Here is an 18,978-nt window from a genome sequence, read left to right on the forward strand (position 1 = left end):
GAAGAGATTTCAGCTTCTAACTCCAAGGCCCATGCTTCAATAGCCTCTGCAGCCCATGTAACTGCAATAGTGGGCCTTTGTGCAGCACCCGTGAGGGTGTAAACTGCTTTCAGACAACCCTCCACACGTTTATCTGTAGGCTCTTTTAGAGACGTGACGGTAGTGACAGGTAGAGCTAAGGAAACCCCCATCCTAGCCACATGTGAGTCCACTGGAGGAGGTGTTTCCCAATTTTTAGACAGCTCTGGCGCGAGGGGATAGCCATATCTGAGTCAGAACCTGAGGGGTCAGTATATGTGCCGTCTTCATCAGACGAGGTGTCAGTGACAGCAGTGGATTGTGAGGAGATAAGCGCTCGCTTAGAGGACCTCTTGGACTTAGGCGAGCGTTGGTCAGACTTTTTAGTAGTCAAGGACTGGTTCAACTTCTTTAAATGAGCAGATAAATCGTCCGCCCACGGCGGGTTAGCTGCAGGGACCACATACGGTTGTACCAGCATTGGGGGTCCCCTAGGGGGAGTTAGTTTATGAACTAGCATATGCAGAAGCGTGGAAAAAGCGGCCCACGGTGGGTCAGTATGTGCCTCCGTTGTCACAGTCCCACTGGGGGGCAAGGAGCCCCCAGAACCAGAGCCCACAGCTGCTATATTCTCCTCATATGGCCCTGTGGCTTCAGCAACACCAGCAGTGTGTTCAGCCCCAGAACCGTTACCCTCAGAAGCAGACATGATATAACTTGCAGTATCAGGTAACACAGTACAATTATCAGCAGCACTATACCTCTAGCCCAAACCCCTGCGCAGTGTAGTCAGCACCAGCAGAGATAAAGGAGAGATATGGTGACTAAATCACAGAGAAAATATGTAATACAGTATATCTTTGTGAAAATCCTATATTAGATAACACCTGACGCACCAAGCCCCCTCAGGTTATAGAATATAGGGATAGCAGGTTGAGTGAAAGACACAAAATGGACACCACTCAGCTATCAAATGCACACACAGATAGTCACAGTCTGTACAATGCAGAGGTTATTACTGACAATAATACTGCACTGGACTAGCTTACACAGCTATATAACAATAGATATAACAGTACACAGTAAGAACTGGATGTATATCACAGGGTAATTGTACTATAAAACCCTGCCTAAATGCACACTTTCTTACTAACACTGACTAAAAAGGCAGGTAGAATACTTAAGTGTCATGTAAAGTCACAGCGCTGACAACCAGGCGGCTTCACATAGGAGGATTTGCCCAAGCAGTCCCAGGAACAGTGAGCTGAGGGATAATGGCGCCACAGACACTGACAGGGAGTGAGGAAGAGACAGATATGCAGCTCCAGGGCGGGAACACTTGCTGGAAATGGCGCCCTGGGGCTGGGGGAGAGGCTTCAGGTCTAAGCTCTATCCCCCTGCTGGCAAAACCACTGGGTACTGTGGGCGATATAAGAATTGGTTTAGAGAGAAAACCTGACCTGCGCCCATGCCCTGGTGATCTAGTGGGATCGCCTGTACTACCACAGTGTCCACCGCCAGCGCGCGCGGCCCGCCTCCCACTGACCGCGCCAGATCGCGATAAAGACCGGGTCCCGCAAGTGGGACCCACTTACCACCTCCCGAAGTGCGGCCACGCGATCCCGGAGAGCCCCAGCCGTGTGTGTCTAACGTGAAGAAAACCGGAGCCTCCGCTGTAGGTACCCGGCCACCAGGGCTCGGGAGTGTACAGCGCCGCTGGGGGAGAGATGGAGCTGCAGCAGGCAATGTCTACTGACATCCAGCACATCTGTGCCTCTGCTGCAGCCCTTGTAGTCTTCTTTTTTCCTCAGAAAAAGCTTTTTCTAGAGCTGCTGAGCAGCCCCTCCTGTTACATGCTTGCACTGCAAGCACCAACTACAAACTGAGCTCCTGTGCATGGAGGCGGGGTGATATAGGAGGCGGCGCTATGCATCATGGGAAGAAGGTCAAAGCTTTTGAGCCTGTTGGTGCTTCGGATCAAGATCCTACTCTACACCCCAATGTCTATCCTTGTGGAGCCCAGTGTACCCCGCAGCAGAAAAACCTTTTTGATGTTGGACAGTGCCCGGCAGGTAAATGCTGAGACTGTGTGAATATGTAAAGTGGTATGGATTGGTATGGGTTTGGAACCTGTATTTATTTATGTAGCTGGTTTGATTGATATACGAATCCTGAATGGTATATGCAGGAAGGATGAGGAACATTTGTTTGGGAAATCAAATACAAACCGTATCTTGAAGCTATGTGATAAATGTATCATAGGCGAATTGTAAACTCCCTGGTGGTAAGGACTGGACTTTAAAGGACACCAAACTGTGTGTGTGACAGGAAGGAGGAAATTGCTTCATGTACTTATATCCTTTTAAAATGTAATTTATTAATATTTTGTAAGATATCCTGATTGGATGGAAAGGACTCGGGGGGGGGGGCTACTCCTGAGATGCAGTGTGGTTTCACTGTATAAAACGAGGAGGCCTGTGAGCTCTATTATAACAACTACTTTCTGCTGTAACATCTTGCTGTATTGCTGTTGCCCCTAGCAATAGGGAAGTCTTTTTGAAGGCTATTTGAGTAAATAAACATCTGCCTCCAGATGACTGCTTCATCTTGTGACCTGCAGAGCTAAGCCAAACCTAGCTCCATTTTGCGGCTGTCCTGGGAGCATCCAGTGTCTTCATCTCTGCTTCCAGCCAGCTACCGGTTAGAGGCCTAGTCAAGTGACTAGTGAGGATTCGTCAACACCACACAGGTGTGGTAAGACAGTGTGTTGACGCATACAGAGCAGAACCGTGGTTCCAGACACCATGGCTATGATGAGTCTGGTGGTGGCAGCATAGTATCGGCCCACTGCGCAGTGGGTGGAGTCAGTAACAGGCGGCTACTGACGATAAGTGGGAATCCCCTATGTGGCCAGGTCCCGTGTGACCTAAAACTCCATTCTGTGACTGGGGACGGGACACAAAGCGGAGAGGGCTGTCATACGGGACCTTCCGGTCATAGAAAGTTTTACCATAACTCTCATTTTCTTCTTTGGGTTCCATATGGCTCCACAGGGATTATCATGGAGATATCCCAAAGCAGTTATTTAAGGGAAGGGATGCTCTTGAGTGGATAAAAGAATCCAGCATCCAAATGAAGCATCTTGGGAAGTGAATGTATCAAAGGCATACAACCTAAGAAATGATAGAAGACCATGTAGCCACCTTGCACAATTGTCCTGCAGACACGCCACGGTGGCTGCCCACAAGGGACCCACAGAGTGAATAGAAAAAGCTCAAACTGTAGTCGGTACAGGAAGGTCAGCCTGACTGTACACTTCTGATATAGTCATACAAATCCATCTGGCCAGAGTCTGTTTGTCTGCTGGTCACCCCCTCTTGTTGAGGCCACAAAGGACAAAGAGGGAGTCTGATTTCCAAAGGGAACTGGAACGATCCACATAACTCCTTAGAGCAATGACCACATCAAGGGAGGGCTCCCCAGTCAAAAGTTTGGAGAGAGGAAGGCCACTACCACAATTACCTCATTAATATGTGACTGGGACATTACCTTAGGAAGGAAATTGGGCCTAGTACGTAGAACAACCCTGTCCCTATGAAAAATAAGAAAGGGGGAGCGAGAGGACAGCACTCCCAAATCTGATACCCTGCGGAAGCAAAAGCTAGCAGGAATACGGCTTTTGTTTTCGTTAACCACTGTAGATCCACTGATTCCAGAGGTTCAAACGGAGGCTTCTGAAAAGCTTTGAGGACCACTGATAAATCCCATGGCACTACCTGAGTTACATATGGAGGTTGAACATGGAGTACACCTTGGAGAAAGGTACGAACATCCGGTAGTGAAGTAATTTACTGTTGGAACCAGATGGAAAGCGCCGAGATGTGCACTTTCAACGTTGTTAAGCGAAGTCCAGCTTGGAGGAAGGTGAGAATCCTAGATACTCTATAAAACTGTTGGTTATAGCACATTGTAGCGCACCACTGAAGGTATATATGCCACACCCGATAATAGATCTGGGCAAATTCCAGCTTTCTCGCTTTAAGCATGGTTTGGACAACCGACTGAGAATCCTTTTGCTCTTAGGATGGATGACTCAAGAGCCACGCCATCAAATTTAGATGAGCTAGGTCTGGAGGTAGACAGGTACCCTCAGACAACAAGTCTGGTAGCTGGGGAAGTGGAAAGGGAGCGTCTATGGATAGGTTCTGTAGATCGAAGAACCAATGACATATGGGCCATGTCGGGACTACCACTTTGATGGTACCTCCTTCTTGTTTGAACTTCCAAAGACCCCTCGGAAAAAGTGGTCAGGAAGAGCCTCTGGACTCGAGATTACAAAAGTTCTCTCTGATGTATCATACACTGTGAAGGCGTGAGGGATGACTTCTTCCAGTTGATGAGCCATATTTGTTGTAGGAAGGAAATAGTCAGCTGGAGACAGTTGTTTAGTACCTCCAGGTCATCCAGATAAAGAAGAATTCTGACTCCCTGACAACGTATATGTACTGCCATAATTTTCGTGAAGACCCTGGGCGCAGTGGAGAGTCCAAAAAGGCAATGCCTGAAATTGGTAATTTTGGTGAATAATAGCAAACCGTAGGAATTATTGGTGGGAAGGTACTATAGAAACATGCAAGTAAACATCCTATATGTCTAGTCACCATGAAATCCCCCGATCCATTGCTAGAACAATGGAGCATAGCGTTTCCATATGGAACTTGGGTACTCTGACAAATTTGAGAGACTAAGGTTTACCATAGGTCGATGAGATCCATTCGGTTTCTGCATCAGGAATAGTGTTGAATAAAACCCGGTCCCGTGGAGCAAGGGACTGGTATCTTCACTCCTGATTGCAGGAGGGATTGAATAACCTTTTGTAGGGCCAAAACCTTGCTGGGGTCTGAAGGGAGGCCTGTACAAAAGAACTGTTGAGGGGGTCGTCTCTTGAAGTAGCCAGCGTACCCATGAGAGACCACTTCTTGCACTCAGGCGTCTGTTGTAGTTAGGCACCAGGCGTGCACAAACAAAAGAAATTGGCCTACCACCCTGGGGTCCCTCAGGAGGAAGCCCACCCTGTCATGCTACAAGCCTGTCATCACATTTGGCTGGTGGCCTGCTTGGACCTAGGTTTGTAGTCTCAGTAGACTTTTTTGTCCAAGGAAGGTCTGGCTTTCCCTTGTGGGCAAAAGGCACGAAAAGTGGATGTCCGAGCCCTTGGCGAATGAGCCAAGGGCAGGAAAGCCGTCTTGGCAGCCGCTAGTGTAGCCATTATTTTATCCAATTCCGCTCCATATAAGATATCCCCCATGAAGGGTAAGAATCCCAATGCCTTCTTAGAATCCATATCCTCTTTCCTTAAGCAGAGTGAGGAGATGCGTCTAGCAAGGACAGAGGTAGCCGACGCTTTGGAGGCCATTCTGCTATCCACAGTTTTCTTTAAGGAAGACGTTGAAGGAATAGGCAAGGTGGGTGATTTCACCAAACGTGCACAATGAGAATCCACCAGTGGGAGAATCTCTCACTTTGTACAGTCAGTAGCTGGAACAGTGTAGAAAGAAGTTAATTGCTTAGGCAGTTCCATAAGGTGTTCAGGCTGAGGAAACTCCTCCTTGGAGCATAAAACGGTGCAAGTTTTTCGGTTCAGGAGCAGGCTCATCATCCTCCACTTTCAGGATGGATTTGACCAGTACTCAGTGCAGCCACATCCAGGGCAAGTGAACCTCCTACCCTTCTGAGGGGGACCATTTGAGAGAGAAATCTGCCTCTTCTTCTTCACCAGATGATGCCTCTGAATATGTAATTTGTGCAGATGAGAGGATGAGACAGTACGCCTAGTGGCCCTAGAGGGTAAAGGCCTGTCATTCAGTAACATCTGCTGGAAGGCCACATAGGTTTGTGTCAGGCTCTGTACTGAGGTAGAGAGCACGTCCACCGAAGGGGATTAATGGCTGTGACTGGCATAGCCAGAGACATTGGGGACTGATATAGCAGTATATACCTGCTGAGGAACTCCCACAGGGGGAATAACTGTAGCAGTAGCCAGGTGGTCAGTTATATGACCCAGTAACTGAGAAAAAGGAAGCCCATGGGGGTTCCTGCCCAGAGACTGAAGGAGCTGGCTGGTACCCAGAAACTGAGGTAGGTGGAATGTAACAAGCTGCACAAAACAAACTGATTCATGCAGTTATCTCCTTTTACAATGTCATTTATTTATTATCCAGACGGGATAGAAAAGACATGGAGGGCTTACCCCCGGAGATAGTGTTATTACTGTATAGAGTGCTGTGAGCCCTGTGTAGGTTTTATACCATCTTCTTTCTGTGTAAACATCTGGCTGTATGATATCCCCTGGGAAAAGGGAGGGGCCTTTTCAGGACTTGATTTCAGCGAATAAACATCTTTTTCCTCAAGACAACCACTTCATCTTGTGACCAGCAGGGGTATGCCAAACGTAGCCCCGTTCTGCTGTCCAGGGTAACCCTGGCATCTCCAAGCTCCGCCTTCAGCCAGCTACCATGAAGAGCCCTGGTCAGGTGACCAGTGGGGATCAGTCATCACCACACAGGTGTGGTAAGACAGCGTTTCAACGTATACGGAGCAGAACCGAGCCACGGGAACCAGGAGTCTGGTGGTGGCAGCATTGTTCCCGCCCACTGTCCAGTGTGTGGAGTCAGTAACAGGCGATTGTAACCATGAATCCTCTAATTGGCCAGGTCCCATGTGACCGAAACCCATTCCGTGACCGTGGGACGCGCGGCCTTAGGAAGCGTCTGGTCACAGCGCTCTGTTCCTCTCCACTACCTATATTGTTTCATGTGATCACTGACTAAGAAGCTGCGATTCACATACGAAATGAGTGTCATATAGCCATTATTATAAGAGATTGTCTTCTTATATATATTTCTCTACACGTGTGTTACACAGTTACCTATGCACCTCTGCATCCACTGCTATATATAATCCTTAATAATAATAATAAACTTCTGCTTGTTATTTTTAATAACATTATAGTGTTGTTTGTAATAACTCTCCATGTGATATTTGTCATGGATAAACTTCTGTTATAAACACCCAACTGAGAACAGGGCTGATGGCGGAGGAGGGTGTAGGATAAGAGATTGCTGTAGTGACTGAGCAATGAGAATATGTGACTTCTGTAATAAGTGTTTATTACTCACCTGTGCTGATATCTGTAGGGATCTCCTCCTCCTTACACTGCTGATCACCCCTCACATCCGTCTCTTCTGCCTTTATATCAGTCACATACGTCTCTTCTTCTCCCTCTGTATCTTCTGCCTTTATATCAGTCACATACGTCTCTTCTTCTCCATCTATATCTTCTGCCTTTATATCAGTCACATACGTCTCTTCTCCCTCTATATCTTCTGCCTTTATATCAGTCACATACGTCTCTACTTCTCCCTCTATAACTTCTGCCTTTATATCAGTCACATACGTCTCTTCTTCTCCCTCTGTATCTTCTGCCTTTATATCAGTCACATACGTTTCTTCTTCTCCATCTATATCTTCTGCCTTTATATCAGTCACATACGTCTCTTCTTCTCCCTCTATATCTTCTGCCTTTATATCAGTCACATACGTCTCTTCTTCTCCCTTTATATCTTCTGCCTTTATATCAGTCACATACGTCTCTACTTCTCCCTCTATATCTTCTGCCTTTATATCAGTCACATACGTCTCTTCTTCTTCCTCTATATCTTCTGCCTTTATATCAGTCACATAAGTCTCTTCTTCTCCCTCTATATCTTCTGCCTTTATGTCAGTCACATACGTCTCTTCTTCTCCCTCTGTATCTTCTGCCTTTATATCAGTCACATACGTCTCTTCTTCTTCCTCTATATCTTCTGCCTTTATATCAGTCACATACGTCTCTTCTTCTCCCTCTAGATCTTCTGCTTTTATATCAGTCACATACGTCTCTTCTTCTCCCTTTATATCTTCTGCCTTTATATCACCCACATACGTCTCTTCTTCCCCCTCTGTATCTTCTGTCTTTATATCAGTCACATACGTCTCTTCTTCTCCCTCTGTATCTTCTGCCGTTATATCAGTCACATACGTCTCTTCTTCTCTCTCTGTATCTTCTGCCGTTATATCAGTCACATATGTCTCTTCTTCTCCCTCTATATATTCTGCCTTCATATCAGTTACATACGTCTCTTCTTCTCCCTCTCTATCTTCTGCATTTAGATCAGTCACGTACGTCTCTTCTTTTCCCTCTATATCAGTCACATACGTCTCTTCTTCTCCCCCTATATCTTCTGCCTTTATATCAGTCACACACGTCTCTTCTTCTTTCTCTATATCTTCTGCCTTCATATCAGTCACATACGTCTCTTCTTCTCCCTCTAGATCTTCTGCCTTTATATCAGTCACATACGTCTCTTCTTCTCCCTCTATATCTTCTGCCTTCATATCAGTCACATACGTCTCTTCTTCTCCGTCTGTATCTTCTGCCTTTATATCAGTCACACACGTCTCTTCTTCTTTCTCTATATCTTCTGCCTTCATATCAGTCACATACGTCTCTTCTTCTCCCTCTATATCTTCTGTTTTAATATCAGACAGACGTTCTACCTAAAAAAAAACAACAACACTATAAAAAGGATTTTAATACCTACCGGTAAATCTTTTTCTCTTAGTCTGTAGAGGATGCTGGGGACACATCAAGAACCATGGGGAATAGACGGGATCCACAGGAGACATGGGCACTTTAAGACTTTCAAAGGGGTGTGAACTGGCTCCTCCCTCTATGCCCCTCCTCCAGACTTCAGTTATAGGAACTGTGCCCAGGGAGACGGACATTTCGAGGAAAAGGATTTATAGTTAAACTAAGGTGAGATACATACCAGCTCAAACCTCAAGCACGCCGTGCAACATGGCTTTTAATACAATGCAAGTCAACGGCATGAACAACATCACCAACAGGCTGACTATAAACGTAACACAGTATGTATGTAACCATAACTAATAACTGCAGATACAGTATGCACTGGGACGGGCGCCCAGCATCCTCTATGGACTAAGAGAAAAGGATTTACCGATAGATATTAAAATCCTATTTTCTCATACGTCCTAGAGGATGCTGGGGTCACATCAAGAACCAAAGTTCTAGAATGGGCGGGAGAGTGTGGATGACTCTGCAGCACTGTTTTACCAAATATGAGGTCCTCATTAGCCAGGGTATCTAACTTGTAGAACTTCGCAAAGGTGTTTGAACCCGACCAAGTAGCTGCTTGGCAGAGTTGTAATGCCGAGACCCCCCGGGCAGCCGCCCAGGACGAACCCACCTTTCTGGTAGACTGGGCCTTCACCGATTTCGGTAACGGCAATCCAGCCGTAGCATGAGCCTGCTGAATCGTATGACAGATCCAGAGCACAATAGTCTGCTTGGAAGCAGGAGCCCCAATTTTATTGTGAGCATACAGGACAAACAGAGCCTCTGTTTCCTAAACTGAACCGCTCTGGCGACATAAATTTTCAAAGCTCTTACTACATCGAGAAACTTCGATTCCAGCAAGGCGTCAGTAGCCACTGGCACCACAATAGGTTGGTTCAAGTGTAACGACGAAACCACTTTTGGCAGAAACTGCTGACGAGTCCTCAACTCTGCTCTATCTTCATGGAAGATCAAATAAGGGCTCTTGTGAGGCAAGGCCGCTAATTCAGACACCCGCCTGGCGGATGCCAAGGCCATCAGCATGACCACTTTCCAAGTAAGGAATTTCAACTCTACCTTCTGTAAAGGTTCAAACAAATGAGATTGAAGGAATTGCAACACCACGTTAAGATCCCATGGTGCTACAGGGGGCACAAATGGAGGTTGGATGTGCAACGCGCCTTTCACGAAGGTCTGAACTTCTGGAAGGGAGGCCAATTGTTTTTGGCAGAAAACTGAAAAAGCTGAAATTTGAACTTTAATTGAGCCCAACTTTAGGCCCGAAACCACATTGGCTTGTAGAAAATGGAGAAAACGTCCTAACTGAAAATCTTCCATAGGAGCCTTCTTGGATTCACACCAAGACACGTATTTTCTCCAAATACGGTGGTAATGTTTAGACATTACTCCCTTCCTGGCCTGAATAAGAGTGAGGATCACTTCCTCGGGAATACCCTTTCGGGCTAGGATCCGGCGTTCAACCTCTAGGCCGTCAAACGAAGTTGCGGTAAGTCTTGGAACACGCACGGCCCCTGCTGTAACAGATCCTCCCTCAGAGAAAGAGGCCAGGGATCTCCTATGAGTAATTCCTGAAGATCTGGATACAAAGCCCTTCTTGGCCTGTCTGAAACAATGAGGATCGCTTGAACCTTTTGTGAGGATACAGATTCTCTGATCACTCAGGTAAACAGTTTAGTAAAGTGGCAAATGCCCTTTATTGTAAATATACACACACACAGTACACAATAACATTAACAATTGTAAGCCAGGATGGTATCTTACTTACTAAGTCCCCACAGTAGTTTAGAATTACAGATCCCTGCGATCTCCTGCTGTTACACACTGGCCATAGTTCTGTGTCCCCTGGTCTAAGATACCAGCTCACACGGTGTCCTGCGCCACGGATTCTCACCACTGACGGCACCGCAATGCCTAGTCAGTGCCTGTACTTCAGAGGTTCATCCACTCTCTGACCCTTCTGTCCAGATCTCTCTCCCTCACCAGAAGAGCTCACTCTTGTTATACCCTCCCCTGTCTATTCATCACACAAGTTGGTCCGTCGGGAGGTCACAGAGGAGACGAGGTGTCTGGGCTCCTGTACACAATGGGGTGTATGTGATCAGATTGCCTGCAGCTCCATACATAACCTGTTTACTACTGAACCTACTCCTCCTAATCACATCTGATTGTACAGCTAGGGGACTTACATTACAATGAAGTGTTTACCATGTTAAATAACACTCTGGCATAGACTAATTCCTGTTAATAATTACACACATTGCACACAGTATAACCAAATAAAATACATGTTCCAATTATAACAGATAAATATAACTGTACAATATAATAACTACAATACAATATTGCCTAGCATATAACTAATAACATATCGGCAATTAGTGGAGTCCATGGGGAGGACCAGGGCTAGGAAAGTAACCGCGGGTATTTTACAACTGTGCGACACGACGCGCCGGCTGTGTCGTTACACCTTTGTTCTTCTTATGATCTTTAACACTTTTGGAATGAGTGGAAGCGGAGGAAACACGTACACCGACTGAAATACCCACAGTGTCACTAGAGCGTCCACTGCTATTGCTTGAGGGTCTCTTGACCTGGAACAATATCTCTGAAGTTTCTTGTTGAGGCGAGACGCCATCATGTCTATTTGAGGAATTTCCCAAAGACTTGTCACTTCCGCAAAGACCTCTTGATGAAGACCCCACTCTCCTGGATGGAGATCGTGTCTGCTGATGAAGTCTGCTTCCCAGTTATCCACTCCTGGAATGAAGATTGCTGACACAGCGCTTGTATGCCTTTCCGCCCAATGGAGCACCTTTGTGGCCTCTGCTATTGCCACTCTGCTCTTTATTCCACCCTGGCAGTTTATGTACGCTACTGCTGTTATGTTGTCCGACTTAATCAAGACGGGCCGACTACGAAGATGTTCCGCTTGCAGAAGCCCGCTGTGAATGGCCCTTAACTCCAGAACGTTTATGTGTAGACACATTTCCTGGCTTGACCATCTTCCCTGGAAGCTTTTCCCCTGCATGACTGCTCCCCAGCCTCAAAGACTCGCATCCGTGGTCACTAAGATCCAGTCCTGGATCCCGAACCTGCGTACCTCTAGGGGGTGAGAGCTGTGCAGCCACCACAGGAGTCAGATTCTGGTCTTGGAAGACAGGGTTATCCTTCAGTGCATGTGCAGATGGGACCCGGACCACTTGTCCAACAGGTCCCACTGAAACACTCTGGCATGGAATCTGCCAAACTGAATGGCCTCGTAGGCCGCCACCATCTTTCCCAGCAACCGAGTTCAAAATTGGTCTGACTGAGCCGTCTGGCTTCGGGACCATGAACAGGCTCGAATAAAAGCCTTCTCCCTGTTGTGACGGGGGAACCCTGACAATGACTTGAGTGTGACACAATTTCTGTATTGCGGCGCATACCACCTCCCTGTCTGGAAGAGAAGCTGGTAAGGCTGATTTGAAAAATCGGTGAGGGGGGACGTCTTCAAACTCCAGTTTGTACCCTTGGGACACTATTTTTAAAACCCATGGGCAAGGGCTGAACGAGCCCAGAACTGACTGAAGAGCCTGAGACGTGCCCCCACCGGTGCGGACTCCTGCAGAGGAGCCCCAGCGTCATGCGGGGACTTGGCAAAAGCTGGGGAGGACTTCTGCTCCTGGGAACCGGCCTCGGACGGTGATCGTTTACCTTTTCCCTTTCCTCTAGTAGCAAGGAAGGAAGACCCTCGGCCCTTTCTGTATTTATTGGCCTGAAAGGACTGCATCTGATAGTGGTGTGCTTTCTTTTGTGGTGCAGGTACATAAAGTAAAAATGATGATTTACCCGTGGTAGCCGTAGATACAAAGTCAGCGAGGCCGTCACCAAACAATACACCACCTTTATACGGTAGAGACTCCATAGCTTTCTTAGAGTCAGCATCAGCATTCCATTGATGAATCCACAATGCTCTCCTAGCTGAGACTGCCATGGCATTGGCTTGTGATCCCAAGAGGCCAATATCTCTCGCAGCTTCTTTTAGGTAGACTGCAGCGTCCCTATGACCCAGTGTCAGAAGAATGCTATTCCTATCCAGGGTATCCAATTCAGACGACAGGTTATCTGCCCATTTTTCGATAGCACTACTCACCCACGCAGATGCAATGGCTGGTCTGAGTAGCGTACCCGTGGTGACATAAATGGATTTCAATGTATTTTCCTGCCTACGATCCGCAGGATCCTTTAGGGCTGCCATGTCAGGGGACGGGAGAGCCACCTTTTTGGACAGCCGTGACAGAGCTTTGTCCACAATGGGGGGTGACTCCCATTTTTCCCTATCCCCAGAGGGAAACGGATACGCCATTACAATCCTTTTGGGAATCTGAAACTCTTTGTCAGGACTTTTCCAAACCTTTTCACAAAGCGTGTTCAGTTCATGAGAGAAAATGTTACCTCAGGTTTCTTCCCTTTATACATACAGACCCTAGCATCAGGAACAGTAGTGTCCTCAGTGATATGTAACACGTCTTTTATTGCCACAATCATGTACTGAATGCTCTTTGCCAGTTTTGGATCTAATCTGGCATCACTATAGTCGACACTTGAGTCAGTGTCCGTGTCGGTATCCGTGTCTGTCAGCTGGGCAAATGAACGTTTTTGTGACCCCGAGGGTGTCTGGACTTGAAACAGCACATCCTCTACGGATTTCTTCCAAGCCTGGTTCTGGGACTCAGATTTATCCAATCTTTTATTTATCATTCAAGCACTCAAAACAGTCACCCAATCAGGTGTCGTCGGTGCCGATAGGGTCACTCCCACAGCCGTTTGTGTCCCTAACATAGTCTCCTCCTGGGAAGAGCACTCCGCCACAGACATACCGACACACGTGCACCCACCACCCACAGACACACCGGGCATATAGGGGACAGACCCACAGTAAAGCCTGTCCGAGAGCCACAGAGGGGGATATTGCCAGCTCACACCCCAGAGTCCAAACCTGGTCCTAAAACACTACAGAAAATGTCACAGACCTGCAGCGCTTTTATAAATTACATACAATGCACCAAAATCACTGTGCCCCCCCCTCCCCCAATTGCACCCTGTTACTTGTACAGCAGTGTGAGGAAGGACCCTCTGCAGCCTGTGTAGAAAAAATGATGCCGGGCTGTGTGCTGTGAGGGCTAAGCCCCGCCCCCGTAATGGCGCGCTTCAGACCTTTCAGACCCGCTCTTTTTTAAACTTTATTATACTGGCGGGGGCCCTGGCACTATGTCCACTCTTGCCAGTCAGTTATTTTGAGGTTAAAATGCTGCCCAACCCCAACCCCCCCCCCCCCCCCGTGCGGTACCTCAAAGCCGTCACTGAAGTCTTCTGATCATCTTCTACTCACCTGTCTTCTGACTTCTGGCTCTGCAAGGGGGGTGACGGCAGGCTCTGGGAACGAGCATCTAGGCGTACCTAGCGATCAGACCCTCAGGAGCTAATGGTGTCCTGTAGCCAAAGAAGCAGAGCCTTGAAACTCACAGAAGTAGGTCTGACTTCTCTCCCGTAAGTCCCACGAAGCAGGGAGACTGTTGCCAGCAGCCTCCCTGAAAATAATAAACCTAACATAAAGTATTTTCAGAGAAACTCAGTAGAGCTCCTCAGTGTGCATCCAGTCTGCCTGGGCACAGATTCTAAACTGGAGTCTGGAGGAGGGGCATAGAGGGAGGAGCCAGTTCACACACCTTTGAAAGTCTTAAAGTGCCCATGTTTCCTGTGGATCCCGTCTATACCCCAAGGTTCTTGATGTGACCCCAGCATCCTCTTGGACGTATGAGAAAATAATACAATGGTATTTGCATAGTGTTAGCTTAAACTAAGGGTGAAACAGTATAATATCAGTGTATAATACACACAGCTCCTCTACAGATCATATAGTGACAGTCACTTTGGTATATTGGCGAGACCCTAAATCCCACCTACCTGATCCTCCTGTGGGGTCCTGTGATTCTCCTCTGTACAGTCCTGGGAATACAGAGGACGGAGACATCTCTCTGGGGTATCTCTGTTACTGGGCCCATCTGTAGGAGACACACAGTGACTGAGTACAGTGTATATATGTGATTATCAGATAATGTGTGTATATAGGGGCCCCCATACCTGCTCTCCCCTGTACAATACATGACAGTGTCCTCTTACCCAGTGATGTGAGGGTCCGGTGATTCTCCATCATCACGTCCTTGTACAGACCCCTGTGTTCCTCTATATACTCCCCCTCCTGCATGGAGACATAGACAGTGACATCCTGACACCTTATAGGAACCTGACACACACAGTGATACAGTCATCACCCAGACACATCCCCTGGTGTTACTGTATAATGCCCCATTCCCAGCAGTCACCTCTCCAGTCATCACCCAGACACATCCCCTGGTGTTACTGTATAATGCCCCATTCCCAGCAGTCACCTATCCAGTCATCACCCAGACACATCCCCTGGTGTTACTGTATAATGTCCCATTCCCAGTTGTCACCTCTCCAGTCATCACCCAGACACATCCCCTGGTGTTACTGTATAATGTCCCATTCCCAGCAGTCACCTCTCCAGTCATCACCCAGACACTTCCCCTGGTGTTACTGTATAATGTCCCATTCCCAGCAGTCACCTCTCCAGTCATCACCCAGACACATCCCCTGGTGTTACTGTATAATGTCCCATTCCCAGCAGTCACCTCTCCAGTCACCACCCAGACACATCCCCTGGTGTTACTGTATAATGTCCCATTCCCAGCAGTCACCTCCCCAGTCATCACCCAGACACATCCCCTAGTGTTACTGTATAATGTCCCATTCCCAGCAGTCACCTCTCCAGTCATCGCCCAGACACATCCCCTGATGTTACTGTATAATGCCCCATTCCCAGCAGTCACCTCTCCAGTCATCACCCAGACACATCCCCCGGTGTTACTGTATAATGCCCCATTCCCAGCAGTCACCTCTCCAGTCATCACCCAGACACATCCCCTGGTGTTACTGTATAATGTCCCATTCCCAGCAGTCACCTCTCCAGTCATCACCCAGACACATACCCCGGTGTTACTGTATAATGTCCCATTCCCAGCAGTCACCTCTCCAGTCATAACCCAAACACATCCCCTGGTGTTACTGTATAATGTCCCATTCCCAGCAGTCACCTCTCCAGTCATCACCCAGACATGTCCCCTGGTGTTACTGTATAATGTCCCATTCCCAGCAGTCACCTATCCAGTCATCACCCAGACACATCCCCTGGTGTTACTGTATAATGTCCCATTCCCAGCAGTCACCTCTCCAGTCATCACCCAGACACATCCCCTGGTGTTACTGTATAATGCCCCATTCCCAGCATTCACCTCTCCAGTCATCACCCAGACACGTCCCCTGGTGTTACTGTATAATGCCCCATTTCCAGCAGTCACCTCTCCAGTCATCACCCAGACACATCCCCTGGTGTTACTGTATAATGCCCCATTCCCAGCAGTCACCTCTCCAGTCATCACCCAGACACATCCCCTGGTGTTACTGTATAATGCCCCATTCCCAGCAGTCACCTCTCCAGTCATCACCCAGACACGTCCCCTGGTGTTACTGTATAATGTCCCATTCCCAGCAGTCACCTCTCCAGTCATCACCCAGACACATCCCCTGGTGTTACTGTATAATGCCCCATTCCCAGCATTCACCTCTCCAGTCATCACCCAGACACGTCCCCTGGTGTTACTGTATAATGTCCCATTTCCAGCAGTCACCTCTCCAGTCATCACCCAGACACATCCCCTGGTGTTACTGTATAATGTCCCATTCCCAGCAGTCACCTCTCCAGTCATCACCCAGACACATCCCCTGGTGTTACTGTATAATGCCCCATTCCCAGCAGTCACCTCTCCAGTCATCACCCAGACACGTCCCCTGGTGTTACTGTATAATGTCCCATTCCCAGCAGTCACCTCTCCAGTTATCACCCAGACACGTCCCCTGGTGTTACTGTATAATGTCCCATTCCCAGCAGTCACCTCTCCAGTCATCACCCAGACACATCCCCTGGTGTTACTGTATAATGTCCCATTCCCAGAAGTCACCTCTCCAGTCATCACCCAGACACGTCCCTGGTGTTACTGTATAATGTCCCATTCCCAGTAGTCACCTCTCCAGTCATCACCCAGACACATCCCCCGGTGTTACTGTATTATGCCCCATTCCCAGCAGTCACCTCTCCAGTCATCACCCAGACACATTCCCCGGTGTTACTGTATAATGCCCCATTCCCAGCAGTCACCTCTCCAGTCATCACCCAGACACGTCCCCTGGTGTTACTGTATAATGTCCCATTCCCAGCAGTCACCTCTCCAGTCATCCCCCAGACACATCCCCTGGTGTTACTGTATAATGTCAAGGGGTCAGCTTTCTGGGGGTAGCTTGCGTCGAATGTAATAAGCGTGGAAGTAAGAAGTGTGTTATCTGAACAGTTAAATAAACAGTTGAACAAACATTGAGCACTATCAAGGAAAGGTAACTTACTTAAACAACTTATTCCTACACCACTTAACCCAAAATGATCTCACAAACGACCACAGCATGTTCATCAAACTACTGTTTCTAATTTCAATTCATGGAATTCTCACCAAATGTAACACATTCTACACTCACCCTAAAACTCACCCCTCTGTGCACATTACAGCTTCTATTCTCCACTCCCCTCTTCTAACCACTCATGAGCTTTATACTTACTTCTCTGCAAGTACTTTGACAACCACAATTGGCCACCAGAATAAACACTCGCAAACATCCACCAATATTTATCTCACTCTTCTGCTTTTATTAGCTGGTGCCATATCACCAAATCCAGGCCCCAACCATCTGTCCCTCTCACACACAGCTATCTCAAAACAACATAGAACTCCATCTAACCTCATAAATATCACGTGTCTCCCATCCCCCTCCAAGTCACTAAAATGTGGCTTATGGAATGCACACTCTGTTTGTAACAAATTACCATCCATCCATAACCTCTTCATATCTCACAACTTTAATCTGCTGGCTATAACAGAAACATGGCTCACACAATCAGACACGGCCTCCCCTGCAGCACTGTCACACGGTGGTTTCCACTCACACACACCCCCAGGCCTGGTAATAGTAAAGGTGGTGGGGTTGGAATCTTACTGTTCCAATTTTTCACATACACTGTTCTACCTCAGGTTCCATCACTCGCATTCACATCATTTGAAGTTCACTCTATCAGGATTTTCACCTCTTCTCTCTGCGTGTTGCAGCTATCTATCGCCCTCCTGGGCAACTCGAACAACATCATTATGGGCGATTTCAATATAGCTCTTGACAGTCCACAATCTGTTCATGCCTCCAAATTCCTCTCTCTAACCTCCTCTCTTGGCCTGACCAAATGGTCTGACTCCTCTACTCATCAGAAGGGACACTGCTTTGATCTTGTGTTCACCAGACTCTGCTCAGTTTCTGAATTCATTAACACTCCTTTCCCTTTCTCTGATCACAACCTGATCACCTTCACAATCTCTTCTATTACTCTAAATTCTATGACACTAAAACCTAGCAAGCCTCCTCTAACCCGCAGAAATACTAACAATATACATTTTCAACAACTTTCCACTTCTCTGCAACAACTGCTCTCACCAATCCCTACATTTACCACACCTGACACTGCTGTATTCCACCTGCACAAGACCCTAGAGAGGCTCCAGCTACCCATCACACTCTACATAGGCTTAGATGCCAACCATGGCACTCTAAATCAACAAGACACCTACAAAAACTGTCACGTAAAGTAGAACGTCAGTGGCGTAAATCTCAGAATCCTCAGATATAAGACCACCTACCACTCCTATCATCAGGCTCTGGACACTGCCAAACAAACATACTTCCAATCTCTCATCTCTTCTCATGCCACCAACCCCAAGCAACTTTTTAATGCATTTAAATCACTTCTTTACCCTCCCTCACCTCCCCCACTAGATACTATCAGTGCCTACAACAGCACAAACCAGTCAAGGTGGTTACTCCATATACCGGCCCTGTTTGAACGTTACCAAACAATCCATCTCAAGCCCCGCATGGGAGTCAGGAAGCTAATCCTCCTGCAGCTTATATCATCCACCACGGGACTCTCACCATACGGCCTTATACAGCGGCCTTATCGATCTCGCCGCAACAGCGGTTCACATGCCGACATTACCAACAGCACCCATATCCCTGGGCCAATCAGCCAAACGGTAAAGCTGTAG

At 47.5% G+C, this 18,978-nt stretch overlaps 2 protein-coding genes across 2 annotated transcripts in view; both read right to left on the reverse strand.

The window, feature by feature from the left end:
- The window catches only part of LOC134983898 (zinc finger protein 23-like), a 40,201-nt gene extending 25,243 nt beyond the window's left edge, over window positions 1-14,958 (reverse strand). The window contains exons 1-3 of the mRNA XM_063949510.1: window positions 14,882-14,958; window positions 14,662-14,763; window positions 7,197-8,612 (exon numbers count right to left, since the gene is read on the reverse strand). Coding sequence (XP_063805580.1) covers window positions 7,197-8,612; window positions 14,662-14,763; window positions 14,882-14,915 — 1,552 coding nt within the window. The 5' untranslated portion in view covers window positions 14,916-14,958. The remainder of the gene's footprint in view (window positions 1-7,196; window positions 8,613-14,661; window positions 14,764-14,881) is intronic.
- The window catches only part of LOC134983892 (oocyte zinc finger protein XlCOF22-like), a 630,483-nt gene that overhangs the window by 399,600 nt on the left and 211,905 nt on the right, over window positions 1-18,978 (reverse strand). The window lies entirely within an intron of this gene.

Source organism: Pseudophryne corroboree (genome assembly GCF_028390025.1).
Source record: "Pseudophryne corroboree isolate aPseCor3 chromosome 3 unlocalized genomic scaffold, aPseCor3.hap2 SUPER_3_unloc_28, whole genome shotgun sequence".
In the NCBI taxonomy this organism is placed as follows: domain Eukaryota; kingdom Metazoa; phylum Chordata; class Amphibia; order Anura; family Myobatrachidae; genus Pseudophryne; species Pseudophryne corroboree.